The 13,889-nt window shown below is 45.3% G+C and overlaps 1 protein-coding gene across 8 annotated transcripts in view; it reads right to left on the bottom strand.

The window, feature by feature from the left end:
• Window positions 1-13,889, bottom strand: part of nadk2 (NAD kinase 2, mitochondrial) — a 70,974-nt gene that overhangs the window by 39,874 nt on the left and 17,211 nt on the right. For 7 of the 8 annotated variants that reach the window (XR_009445625.1, XR_009445624.1, XM_059644991.1 and 4 more), the window contains 4 exons: window positions 11,479-11,562; window positions 6,569-6,699; window positions 5,936-6,023; window positions 3,936-4,079 (listed from right to left, as the gene is read on the bottom strand). Coding sequence is in view for 6 of the 8 variants with exons in the window: in XM_059644991.1 (XP_059500974.1) it covers window positions 3,936-4,079; window positions 5,936-6,023; window positions 6,569-6,699; window positions 11,479-11,562 (447 nt within the window). In the remaining 2 variants the exon portion in view is untranslated. The remainder of the gene's footprint in view (window positions 1-3,935; window positions 4,080-5,935; window positions 6,024-6,568; window positions 6,700-11,478; window positions 11,563-13,889) is intronic. The other variant, XM_059644989.1, reaches the window with a different exon arrangement.

Below are 13,889 nucleotides of genomic sequence, written 5' to 3'. Positions count from 1 at the left end.
AGGTACGCGCGAGATGTTGCACTTTGGGAAGTCAAACCAATGTAGGGCTTATACAGTAAATGGCAAGGTCCTGGGGAGTGTTGTGGAACAGAAGGAGTGAGGAGTACAAATATATAGTTTGTCGAAAGCAGCGTCACAGGTAGACAGGGTGGTGAGGAAGGCATTTAGCATGCTGGCCGTCATCGGCCAAGGCACGGAGTATAGGAGTTGGGATGTTATGTTACAGTTTTATAAGTTGTTGGTGAGGCTGCACTTGAGTATTGGTACAGTTTAGGCCACCCTGTTACAGGAAATACATCATTAAAAAGTGGAAAGTGTGCAAAGAAGATTTATGAGGACATTACCAGGATTAGTAGGACCGAGTTATAGGGAGATGCTGACCAGAACAGGACCTGGATGAGGATGGGGCGTAGAAGGATGGGTTAGTAAATTTGCAGACCACACTAAGGTCGGTGGAGTTGTGGATAGTTACGAAGGATGCTGTAGGTTGCACAGAGACATAGATAAGCTGCAGAGCTGGGCTGAGAGGTGGCAAATGGAGTTTAATGCAGACAAGTGTGAGGTGATGCACCTTGGTAGGAGTAACCAGAAGGCAAAGTACTGGGCTAATGGTAAGATTCTTGGTAATGTGAATGAGAGGAGAGATCTCGGTGTCTATGTACACAGATCCTTGAAAGTTGCCACCCAGGTTGACAGGGTTGTTAAGAAGGCATAGAGTGTTTTAGCTTTTATTAATAGAGGGATCGAGTTCCGGGACCAAGAGGTTATGCTGCAGCTGTACAAAACTCTGGTGCGGCCGCACTTGGAGTATTGCGTACAGTTCTGGTCACTGCATTATAAGAAAGATGTGGAAGCTTTGGAAAGGGTGCAGAGGAGAGTTACTAGGATGTTGCCTGATATGGAGGGAAGGTCTTACGAGGAAAGGCTGGGGGACTTGAGGCTGTTTTCATTAGAGAGAGGTAGGTTGAGAGGTGACTTAATTGAGACATATAAGATAATCAGAGGGTTAGATAGGGTGGATAGGGAGAGCCTTTTTCCTAGGATAGTGACGGCAAGCAGGAGGGGGCATAGCTTGAAATTGAGGGGTGAAAGATATAGGACAGATGTCAGAGGTAGTTTCTTTACTCAGAGAGTAGTAAGGGAATGGAACGCTTTGCCTGCGATGGTAGTAGATTTGCCAACTTTAAGTACATTTAAGTCGTCATTGGACAAGCATATGGACGTAGATGGAATAGTGTAGGTTAGATGGGCTTCAGATCGGTGGCAGGTCGGCACAACATCGAGGGCCGAAGGGCCTGTACTGTGCTGTAATGTTCTATGTTATTCCTTGGAACGTAAGGGAATGAGGGGTGACTATATTGAGGTATAAAAGATCATGGGGAGCATAGATAGGATTAATGCATATCATCTTTCTCTGAGGGATGGGGAATTGAAAAACTAGAGGGGATACGTTTAAGGTGAGAGGGGAAAGATAGCTACATATATAACTTAGCCTGGCCTGCTATGTTCCTCCAGCTCCCCACTGTTATCTCCTAGAATGCAGTGTGCAGTTTTGGTCTTTTTTTCTGAGGAAGGATGCCCTTGCTCTCTAGGGAGTGCAGTGAAGGTTTACCAGGCTAATTCCGGGTATGACGGGACTGAGGTATGAGGATTGATTGATTAGGTTAGGATTATTTTTGCAAGAGTTCAGCCAAATGAGAGGGGATCTCACAGACACTTAAAAAATTCTAACAGGACTGGACAGACTAGATGCAGGGAGGATGTTCCCGATGGTGGATGTGTCAAAACCATGGGTCACAGTCTGAGGATTCAGAGTAGACGATTTAGGACGGAGGTGAGGAGACATTTCTTCACCCAAAGAGCGGGGAGCCTGGGAAATTCATTACCACAGGAAGTGGTTGATGCCAAACATTGAATGCAATCAAGAGGCAACTAGATATGGAGTCAAATGGGATCAAAAGTAATGGGGAGAATGCAGGATGAGGCTACTGAGTTGGCAATCAGCCATGATTGTGAAGAATGGTGGAGCAGGCTTCAAGGGTCAAATGGCCTCCTCCTGCTCTGATCTTTAATATTTCTATGTTCCTTTTCCTTTTTAAACACCTGCAGATACTCTTCCTATCTGTTTTTAACATTTGCAGCTTACTACCCTCTCCCGATTAACCTGATCAGTCTTTCTCTTCTTTATTTACATTCTGTCCAATCATTTATCCTGCCACTCAGCTTTGCAAAATGATCTGCTTTTTCAAGTTTGATGCTTTAACTTCAATACCTATCCATGAATTGGATTTTCTCTTTGCAGCAGGTATATTCCCTTAAATGTCTATCACTGTATCTCTGCTGCTCCTCCCCAGCCTATTATCCCAGTTTACTTCCATTAGCTCAGCCTTCATGCCCACACTGGCCCTTATTTAAGATTTAAATACTAGTCCTGGACCCACTTCTCTCTTTCAAACATTGGCTGAACATTCCATCATACTCTGGTTGCTGCTATTTAGTCTGTGGTTAACTAATCCTGTCTTATGTCACCTCTCATTGGGTGAATGTGATAGAAATCAAGCTCCATTATTCCCAAAGCTGTAACAAAAATCATTTTAAAAGGTCTACAGAATTTCCTAAATTTACTACATATTGCATGCAATTAAACTCTAGCTGCAAACGAACATTTATTAACCATCAGCTTGTAACAGTACTAATTAAAACTGAACCCCCTTATAAACTCCACCAACATGCACACACAGGCGGACATAAACAGGAACTCAAGAACGTGTGCTATGGGCAGAGGACTAGTCTGGGAACGCACTTCAGTGGTCACTGTGAACAGAGTTTGCTGAGATTCTCATGCTGGTCAGAACACTGCTTCTTGGTCTTCCTTCTCCAGAGGGTTTTACTGGTTAGTAGTAGCTCATTCTCCTTTAAAAAGATCTCTGACTTAACAATTAAATGTCACAGCTTACATCAACTGTTGAAGGAAAGATAAACTGGTTTTCTTCAGACTTAAAGTAGGTTTTATCGTAGAGAACAAAGCCCCTGAGCTGGTGGAGATCTGATGACTTCCCTCTATCTTATTCACAGCCTAAAGGTACCCAAGACCGCAACACATCATTGTTAGCAAACAGAAAACCTTTGTCATTGATAACTGGTCACTAGTCCAAAGACCAGCTACTTGTTGCCAATCAGAGCTCCAACCCTTCAGCTCCAATTCATCTGCAACCACATTTAACCTATACTCAGATCAAGCAGCTGTGCAAACGGAGCTTACAATGAGGAACAGTCACTTGCTTTCAAAACATGTAGCAATCCCTGGTTTTAAACAGTTCTATTCTCATTTTAGTCCACAATTAAAAATATGGAAAAGCAAAGTCACAGTCTTCATACTCACTGCAGACAATCAAGTGTTGATATGACTTGCTCTGTGGTTGATTCCAGAACGTTGTGCCCTAAGAAACCCTCAAAAGCATTCTAGGCACTCCTTACTGACGCTACCATTGCCAATCTGAACTCTCTAGTTTATGTGTAAACTAAAATGAACTACAATTATTGCCATCCCCTTATCTCAAGTTCCCAACATTGTCCCACATAGTGGTTTGTAGACCACTCCCACCAATGACTTCCTTCCTGTCATAATCCTTGCACCAAAACAACAGCGCCGCCTCTGACTCCAGGCTCCTGTACAGTCCTACTTTACGCTGCATCATCTTTTCACCTTTTTAATCAATTTTATGTTGATTTCTAAAACACTCCTAATCCTTAAACTCATTACTAGTCTTTGTAACATTATACACACCTTTTTAAATCTATTACCATCCTCAACATCCTAGGGTAAAGAGTATTATAACCGTGTCTATAACACCCTATGAGGGCAATAGGGATAGGAGACAAAACCCTCCCACATGTTTAAATCCCTCAGTGTTCACTCAGCACATCTCCCTTACCAAGCTTTGGAGCCAGTTCCAGTACACATGTTGAGGCCAGAGTTCTTGTGCTTCTCCCAAGGTCCATCATCAATAGAGATCTCATAGTATGAGGCCCTATGGAGCGAGAATTTAAGACTTTGTTTGTGGGAGTGATACCGAAGCCTGCACAAAACAGAACACATCCTGGGGTCAGGTGTGAGCCAGAGTCTAACACACCAGACCACATTCACAAGTGGAAAGGAGATTGGAGAGAAGCGAAGAGATAGCTCACATATGGGGTGAGATAGCATATGGTGGCAGATAATAGAGAATTGGCAGACCAATGACACTGCATCATCGGACAGCACCTTGAATTCAACAAGATAAGATGGTTGTAGGATTCTCCCCACTCGAGGAGAGACCATCACACAGAGAGAGAGAGAGAGAGAGAGGGAGACAGAGAGAGAGACAGAGAGAGAGAGACAGAGAGAGAGAGACAGAGAGAGAGAGAGAGAGAGAGAGAGAGAGAGAGAGAGAGAGAGAGAGAGAGAGAGAGAGAGAGACAGACACAAAGAGAGAGACACAGAGAGAGACAGAGAGAGACAGCATGCGAAAGAGGTTGGTGGGGGTGGGGGGAGAAGAGAAGGGGTCCCCATACCTGGGGCAGGAAATTATTCCCTGTTCTCTCCCTGGGACAAAAACACCAGGAATTGCCTCCTGAGTGACATTTGCAGGTTTTTCCAGCCTTTCTTGTCATACCCAGCTTGGCAGCCTGGCATTTTCTTCAGACTTGCTGGCAAAGAGTCACACATTACTCTCAGAGATACACCGATGCTGAAGGGAACGAATGTCAAAGGGCATGGATATGGTGCCAATCAAGCGGCTGCTTTGGAGCAAGCGGCTTGAGTGTTGTTGGGGCTATGTCCATCCAGGCGAGTGGGGAGTATTCCATCACACTCCTGACTATTTCCTTTTAGATGGTGGGCAGGCTTTGGGGAGTCAGGTGGTGAGTTATTCACTGCAGGACTCCTACCCTGAGGTTCTCATGGTGAACGGTCCTTGATGCCACACTGGGTGAGATGAAGCCTTGATGCCAAGGGTTGTCACTCTCTCGCCACTTCTATCCATGTCTGAACCAAGGCTGTAATGAGGCCAGGTGCTGAGTGGTCCTGGTGGAAGCCTAATGGAGTATCCTACCACTCCCTGGTGCAGATAAGTGACACCACACTCACCACCCTTCATGTAGCTATGTGGGTGGAGATTGTCGCTGTCTAATCTGCCCTCAGTCTGGATCAGGCTGTGAGAGGGTTTATTTCCTTTTGGGAATGGGTGGTTGTGGTTTCGGCTCCCCGTAGCCCGTGATTCCTTTTGAGATCAAGAATTTGTCGATCTCTACCTTGAAGTCACCCAACGTCCTGGCCTCCACTGCACTCCGTGGCAATGAATTCCACAAGCCCACCACTTTCTGGATGAAGAAATGTCTCCTCATTTCCATTTTAAATTTACCCCCTCTAATTTTAAGGCTGTGCCCACGGGTCCTAGTCTCCCCACCTAACGGAAACAACTTCCCAGTGTCCACCCTTTCTAAGCCATGCATTATCTTGTAAGTTTCTATTAGATCTCCCCTCAACCTTCTAAACTCTAATGAGTATAATCCCAGGATCCTTAGCCATTCATCATACGTTAAACCTACCATTCCAGGGACCATCCGTGTGAATCTCCACTGGACACGGAGGACTTGGAAATATATCGCTGTTCCTTCAGAGTTGCTCGGTCAAAATCGTGGAATTCCCTCCCTAAGGCCACTGCGGGTCAAGCTACAGCACATGGACTGCAGCAGTTGAAGATGGCAGCTCCCCACCATCTTCTGAAGGGCAACTAGGGACAGGTAACGAGCCACTGGCTGGGTCAGCATTTAACTCCATATGGTGGGATGGAGATGTTTTAGCTGGCACTGAGCCTGGCCTGGGGGGGGGGGGGGGGGGGGTGGTATTGGTTCAAAATGATTCTTACGCAAGGATTTTCATCACATTACTCACCGAGAGGACAGTGACTCCCCCACGAATACTTCATTCAATGCTCTGACAGGCAGGAGTTGAGGATCACCGTTCACTATGTCACACAAGGCTGTAAGGAGAGACAGAGGCAATCAGATTAGGAAGGACGACTTGCGTATCTGTACGCAGCATCCTCTCTAATTTCCTTCACAGCTGAGGGGGCCTCCAAGGGCTGTGCACGGCAATGACTTCCAGACCTGAAAGTCTATAGCATAGATGGCACACTGACACCACTGTGCATGCGCACGGGAAATCAAAGCAGCTAGACATGCAGTTAGGAAGTCAATACGGTCAATACTGACCAACCTGGTCAACGCTAATAACAAGCCTCGCCAAGCCCCCCCAAACACCCAGCCTGATCAATACTAAATATTGATCGCACACTCCCCCAATCCCGCACTGACCGCACCACTCCCTCTAATCCCGCACTGTCCACACCGGTCCCCTCAACCCCACCAGTCCGCACTGCTCCCCCCAACCCCACCTGTCCGCACCGCTCCCACTACCCACCAACTGACTGCACTGCTCCCCCTCCCCCCTCCCCATTGAATCCACCACTCCCCTCACGGACCACCCCCCACCCCAGTAGTGCCACTACACTGTGCTTGTTCTAACCAGGCTGTGCCACATCACGATGTGCGGTCTGGTGCTGCTCCAGGCTCAGCTGCTGTTCGTGGAGGTCCACAGGTGTTGGGTTTATACCTGCTCCTTCCAGGCAGATCCTGATCCGCTGTCTCCACTGCCAGCTGTAAGTGAAATGAAGAAATGTTTAATCTTTAATGGGACTAACTAACCTAATGTGCTTTCCAGAAGCATGAGGGTAACATCTGACAGCAAGGCTCAGGAAACTTTAGGGCTGCTGCTGAAATCCACGGCAGAGGAAGATTTGAAGGAGAATGTTAAACACTCAATGTTTTGCAGCATGGAAATTGGCCTTTCAGTCCATCCAGTCAGTTAGCAGGAACCTATCTAATTCTATTTTCCAACACTTGGCTCATAACCTTGCATGTTATAGCATTTCAATGCTCATCTGTACATTACATACTGTGTTGAGGGCTCCCATTTCTAATACACTTTCAGGTAGTGACTTCCAGATTCCAAATTCTTTCTCAAATCCCTTTCAAGTCTCCTGTCTCCCATTATGCCCTTCATTATTAATCCCATGTCTGTAATTTCTTTTACCCCAGCTAAACAGAACTGAAACACAGAAAATGGAAACAACAGTAGACCCTTTGGCCCTTCAAGCCTATTCTGCCATTTGATAAGATCATGGCTGACTATCCCGTTTAGCTCCCTGTTCCTGCTTCCTCCCCATATTCTTTGATCCCCTCAGTCCCAAGAACTAGATCTAACTCCGTGAAAGCACTCAATGTTTTGGTCGCAATCATTTTCTGCAGCAGAGAATTCCACAGGCTCACTCCTCTCTGGGAGAAGAAGTTCTCCTCGTCTCTGTCCTAAATGGCCAACTCCTTGTCCTTAGGCTGTGACCCTGGTTTTAGAATCCCTGGACACTGGGAACATTTTTTCTGGGTTTACCCTGTCTAGCTCTGCCATGGTATTGTCATGAAGATGATAACTGACTGTTAACTGCTCTGGAGCAAAACAGGAGTTGCTGGAAAAACTCAGCAGTTCTGGCAGCATCTATGAAATTAGAGTTAAAATTTCAAGTCCGGTGACCCTTCCTCAGAACGGAGGGTAGTTAGGAAAATGTCAGTTTATATGCAGAAGATAGGCTGCAAGGAGTGGGTAAAGAGTAAACAATAGGTGGGATAGAGCCCAAAGAGAGAGAACAACATATGGACAGACAAAGGAGTAGATAAAGATCTGGCTGGGAGAGTGAATAGCTATTAATGGAGACTGTTAGTGGCTAACAATAGATAGAGTGTAATGGCAGAGTGAGATAACAAGGCCTGGCGTGTAGAGTAGGCGGCTGGGACATGGGAGAGTTTAGGCCCTAAAGTTATTGAACTTGATATTGAGTCCAGAAGGCTGTTTGGTACATCCTCATCAATGGTGTGACCCTTTGATTTTTTACTTAAAAAATGTGTCTGATGCCACCTCTCTCGCCAACACCTGAAGAAGCGAGACTCCAAAAGCTTGTGTTTTCAAATAAATCTGTTGGACTATAACCTGTGATTTATGAACACGGCCACCCCAGTTCAACACCAACACTTCTACATCAGGCTAGGTTGGTTAAGCAAGGGGTTAGGGTCTGAACCGTATTGTCTTGACCATTTTGACCTGATAGAGATGTTCAAAATGATCAGAGGTATCGATAGAATAGACGGCCAGAGACATTTTCCTGGGGCGGAGGTAGCTATTATGACGGGGCATAGTTTTAAAGTGATTGGAGGTAGATACTGGGGAGATGTCAGAGGTAATTTCTTTACTCAGAGAGATGTGGGGGGGTGGAATGCATTGCTGGAGAGGTTAGTGGAGTCAGCCTCATTAGGGGCATTTAAGCAGCTATTAGATAGACATATGGGTGATAGTATAAGGTAGGGGTGGAGGTTAGATAGATCTTACGATTAAGGCAAAAGTTCAACACAACATCGTGGGCTGAAGGGCCTGTATTGTTCTTTGTTCTATGTTTTGACAGTATGGTGCTGACAGGTTCACTCGAGGGGTTAGGGTCTGGAATGTACTGTCTGAGAGTGTGGTGGGGGGAAGGCAGGTTCGCTCGCGGGGTTAGGATCTGGAACGTACTGTCAGAGTGTGGGCGGGGGGGGGAGGCTTTCAGAACAAAATTGGATTTTCTGGAAAGTAAAAATTGAAAGGCTAAAGGTGGAGGTTGTGTCACTGGTGAATTACTCCTTCACAGACAAAATGCTGAATCGCTTTGTTCTATGCCTGTCACTGTAGTGAAAAAAACCCCGTAAAAGGATTGAGATTAAGTTGCAAGAAGTCTGTATTGCTCCCACATAATCCAAGAATTAAAAAAAATGTTCTAGATAGTTTCAAATGTCAAAGTATTCATTGCTACATGTTATTCATTAAAAAAAATGCAAAGGTGATAGTAAACAGCTTTCTTTGGACTAGTTCAGCATTTCAGAGGACAATTAAGTCAACCCCAAATAAACTCCAATGAGAAACTCAGCACCCACGTTGAGAGAAACAGAGTTGATGTTTAGTATCCAGTAAGGCGCTTCTTAAGAAGATATTAACTGCAACAGAAGAGTCAACCACATCGCTGTGGGTGTGGATTCAGATATAGCCAGACCAGGTAAAGATGGCAGATTTCCTTCCTGACAGAGCATTAGTGAATTCAATGGGTTTTTACAACAATTGTTCAGGGGAGTTGGTGGTTTGGAACAATGTCACTGGACTAATAATTCCAGCTGAAAGTTCTGGGTCAAAAGTTCGAATCCCACTGTGGCAAATGAAATTGCAAGTGTAATATGTATTCAATAAAATCCGCAATAAGATCCACAACGTAACCTTGTCAATTGTCAACCATCATTCCCGACAGTCATCGGATAATAATGTTTGCTCCTCAACTTGAGATGAAGCAAGTGAATTGTGCAAACCAACAAAGTTCCTGTGAAAAGTTCAGCCTCATTTAACTCTTTCGTTGCCCACAAAATGCCCCCTGAAGTCCATATATTTCGAGAAGATGACAATGAAGCAAGTCACAGACTGAGGGAGGGATCAGAGCAAAGTACCTCTAATCCCAACACTGAGCTCAAAAGGGGCGCAGCATTTTGCAGGGATCGTTCCCTCTAGGACACCCTAGTCCGTTCATCAACTAACACAACAGTTCCTTCCCTCAGCACATTCCCATATAGCCACAGAAGATGCAATGCTTGCCTCTCTAACGCCTCCCTGCTCATCATGTGACAGCCTAATCAGTCTTTCCAGATGAAGCAGCGTTTCACCTGTACCTCCTCCATTCCTGTTTATTGTATTTGCTGCACGCAACGTGGCCCACTCGACACTGCAGAAATCAAACATGGACTGAGTGGCCACTTTGCAGAACACCTCCGGCCCATGCACAAGCATAACCTTGAACTTCCTGTAGCTGGTCATTTGGACACAATGCCCCACTCACATGCCCACTTGTCTACAAAATCATGAGGGATATAGACAGGGTGGATAGCAACAAGCTTTTTCCCCAGAGTGGGGGACTCAATTACTAGGGGTCATGAGTTCAAAGTGAGAGGAGGAAAGTTTAAGGGAGATATGCGTGGAAAGTTCTTTACACAGAGGGTGAAGGGCGCCTGGAACGCATTGCCAGCGGAGGTGGTAGACGCAGACACGTTAGTGTCTTTTAAGATATATTTGGACAGGTACATGGATGGGCAGGGAGCAAATGGAAACAGACCGTTAGAAAATAGATGACAGGTTAGACAGAGGATCTTGATCGGTGCAGGCTTGGAGGGCCGAAGGGCCTGTTCCTGTGCTGTAATTTTCTTTGTTCTTTGTTTATCCTGGGCATACTTCAGTGTCCCAGCGAATCAGAGTGCAAAACTGGAGGAAGAACATCTCATCTTCAGACTATGCACTTTACAACCTTCTGGACTTAATACCGAGTTCAACACCTTCAAATTGCAAGCCAACTCCCATTCCATTCCCTTCTTTTAGATTTACTTGTTACATTCTCTGTCATTGGATACCCCAAGGGGCGGTGTGGACTTGTTGGGCCGAAGGGCCTGTTTCCACATGTAGGGAATCTAAGCTAATCATGTCCTCTCTCCCCTCCCCCAATCCAGTGGGACTGTCTGTTCTTTCACGTCTGGCAGTAAGACATGCCATTGTTCTGCCATTATCATATCCTGAACGATCAACATCCTTTCTCTACCCCCACACTCTATACTCCAACCCTCCCCACAACTATAATACAAATGTTGCCCTGTCGACACATCACTTCAGCTCTGATGAACAGTCATCTAAACTCGAAACATTAGCTTAGATAACAGGTGTAGAGCTGGATGAACACAGCAGGCCAAGGAGCAGGAAAGCTGACGTTTTGGGTCTGGACCCTTCTTTAGAAAATGATTTCATTTTCTGAAGGGTGCAGACCTGAAAGGTTAGCTTTGCTCCTTCTCCATAGATGTTGCTGACTCACTGTGACCTCCAGCACTTTTTTTCCAGAGCAGCAATAGTGCCTGGAGCCAATGGAGATTGTGGGCTGTGCACATAAACCAACCCTGAAGGAACCAGCAGAAACAGACGGAGGCCAAGAAGAAATGGAGATGGGAAGATAGGGGAGGCAACCGCCTGGTGGTATTATTGCTGGGCTGTTAATCCAGAGACCCAGGTAACATTCACGGCATTTGGTGGAACTTGAATTCAACAAAAAATATCTGGAATTAAGAATCTAATGATGACCATGAAGCTATTGTCAATTGTTGGAAAAACCCATCTGGTTCAATACTGTCTTTTAGGGAAGGAAATTACCATCCTGACTCCAGATCCACAGAAGTGCGGTTGACTCTAAGCAATTAGTGATGGACAATAAATGCCGCCTAGCCAGCAACACCCTCATCCCGTGAATGAATCTAAAACACAAATATGGCCACACTTACCTGAACTTTCCCTGGTGGAGCTTCTGCAGAGCCTCTGAGAAACAGTGTGTGTACCTGACTGGGAGGCACAAGTGTCCCTGAGACCTAGAGAGAGTAAAAACAGCTGAGCACAGAGCACCCTGACAACAGCATGGAGGGGACAGTTAGACCCTTCACCACAGTAATACTCCACTCAGCCATTCAACTTCTCCAGCCTATGTTGGTGTTTACCCTTTATGTCAGCAAACAGCTCCAATTCACCCACCCTATTCCCAATTCCCTCCAATCCCATATCCCACTGAATCTTGACACAGTTTCTGCTTAAATTGTGACAAATGGAAGTGAATTCCACGGCGTCACAACTCTCTGCAAAGGTTTCTCCTCCTTTGTTCAAAATCTCAAGTTAATCTGTTGTTACCTATGGGCCCTCGTTCTTCAACCACTGAAAACACCCTGTCCCATCAGGTTAAATGTTATGTTTTCACGCCAGGCTGTCAAATTTAGGTAATGATTTTGCGCAACACACACACATACACACACGCACACACACTCACACAGCTGTCAAGTACCCTGCATAACACATCAAATCCCAATTCGTTAGTGACAATAGAGACAGTGGGAACTGCAGATGCTGGAGAATCTGAGATAACAAGGTGTAGAGCTGGATGAACACAGCAGGCCAAGCAGCATCTTAGGGGCATAAAAGCTGACATTTTGGGCCCGATGAAGGGTCTAGGCCCGAAACATCAGCTTTTGTGCTCCTAAGATGCTGTTTGGCCTGCTGTGTTCATCCAGCTCCACACTTTGTTATCTTGTTAGTGACAATAGGCCACTTTATCATCTTTCAGCGTTGAAATCCTTGCATCGGGAATTCTTTCACAAACCTCCCCATTATGAGTGCTTCAATGGCTGCTCACATTCTGGTAGCTCACTCTCCCAAACTGTTCTCCTAGATTTGGGAAACTGAGCTCCAGCATTTACTCAGTGGCACAATTTCAGCTTTTCACAGACAGCTAGCTTCACAAACCTGAGACTGCCACTGCAAACTCTCTCACTGCTCAGCAATACACATACCGCTGTGGGATTCCTTCACCCTCACTTTTAGATTGGCCAGGTCCCATGGCTTTTCTTGATCCCAACCTCCAACACGTGGTACTTCTCCCAAGTCCCAACAGAACCTGCTGCACCACACCATTTTGGGATGGAGGCCTTCTCACAATTATGACTGACTAGGAACCCAAAGGTAGCAACATTTTCACTCTTACTGTCTCTGTCCAACTAACTACACGACTGTTCAGTAAACATTGAAATGTTCTGCGTGGCCTTATTGTCAGGCAATACTGAATGCAACTAGTATTTAAGAACAATAAAATGTTGCAACTGCCTTGGAGCTGCCTGGTCTGTAACTATTACAATATACAGACACTGATAGTGTGCACAGAGCAAAAACAGATGTAAAGAGGATTTAAAATTGCAACATTTCCATTACAGTGTCCCTTAATCGTCTTTAATCCCTCTCAAACACAAATCAGTGGATTTTGTTTTCACACATCTGCTCCTAGTGGTATTTTGCTGTACACTTCCAAAGCCTCAATTACTCCTACAGTGTGGAATCAATTCATAGTCCCCAACTGGGAACTGTACAAAATAAACTTAGTTTTCCCAGTTTACACTCAAAATTTTCGGAATACATTCTGTACGTGCCCCACTAGCCACAGTCCTCAAGAGGCCTAGCACTCTTCATGTTCAGTGTAATCCCTAGCAGTGACAGATCAGCAGGGGCGTCTGACACTAACTCATTGCTAATACCTCATTTTCACATGAGCAAATTCATCTGTTGATAAAATCATTTTATAGAATCCTAGACAGGATCCTCTTGAAGCTAAAACAGTGACTGCTTTTAAGGAGTTAGATATAGCTCTGTGGGCTAAAGACACTGCTTTTCGGACTTCAGGTCTGTTACCAGTGCTGGTCCACTTTTGTTGATTATTTACATAAACAACTCGGATGAGAACGTAGAAGGCACAGTTAATAAGTTTGCAGATGACACCAAAATTGGTGGTATATGGACTGGGAAGAAGGTTATCTAAGATTACAAAGAGATTTTGATCAATTGGGTCAATGGGTTGAGAAGTGGCAGATGGAGTTTGATGTTTTTTTAAATGCGAGGTATTGCTTTTTGGTATTTCAAACAAGGGCAGGAATTACACAATTAATGGTAGGGCCTTGAGTAGTGTTGTCGAACAGATTGACTTAGGGGTTCAGATACATAGTTCTTTGAAGTTGTGTTGCATATAGGCAGGCTAGCTAAGGCATTCAGTCCGCTTGCCTTCACTGCTCAGACCTGAGTCAAGGAATCCTTACAGTGTGGAAACAGGCCAGTCAGCCCAACAAGTCCACCCACACTGACTCCCCACCCAGACCCATCCTCC

This window comes from Stegostoma tigrinum, chromosome 3 (assembly GCF_030684315.1).
Source record: "Stegostoma tigrinum isolate sSteTig4 chromosome 3, sSteTig4.hap1, whole genome shotgun sequence".
NCBI lineage: Eukaryota > Metazoa > Chordata > Chondrichthyes > Orectolobiformes > Stegostomatidae > Stegostoma > Stegostoma tigrinum.
The sequence above is the reverse complement of the archived record's forward strand: the minus strand, read 5'-3'. Positions and strand labels throughout refer to the sequence as shown.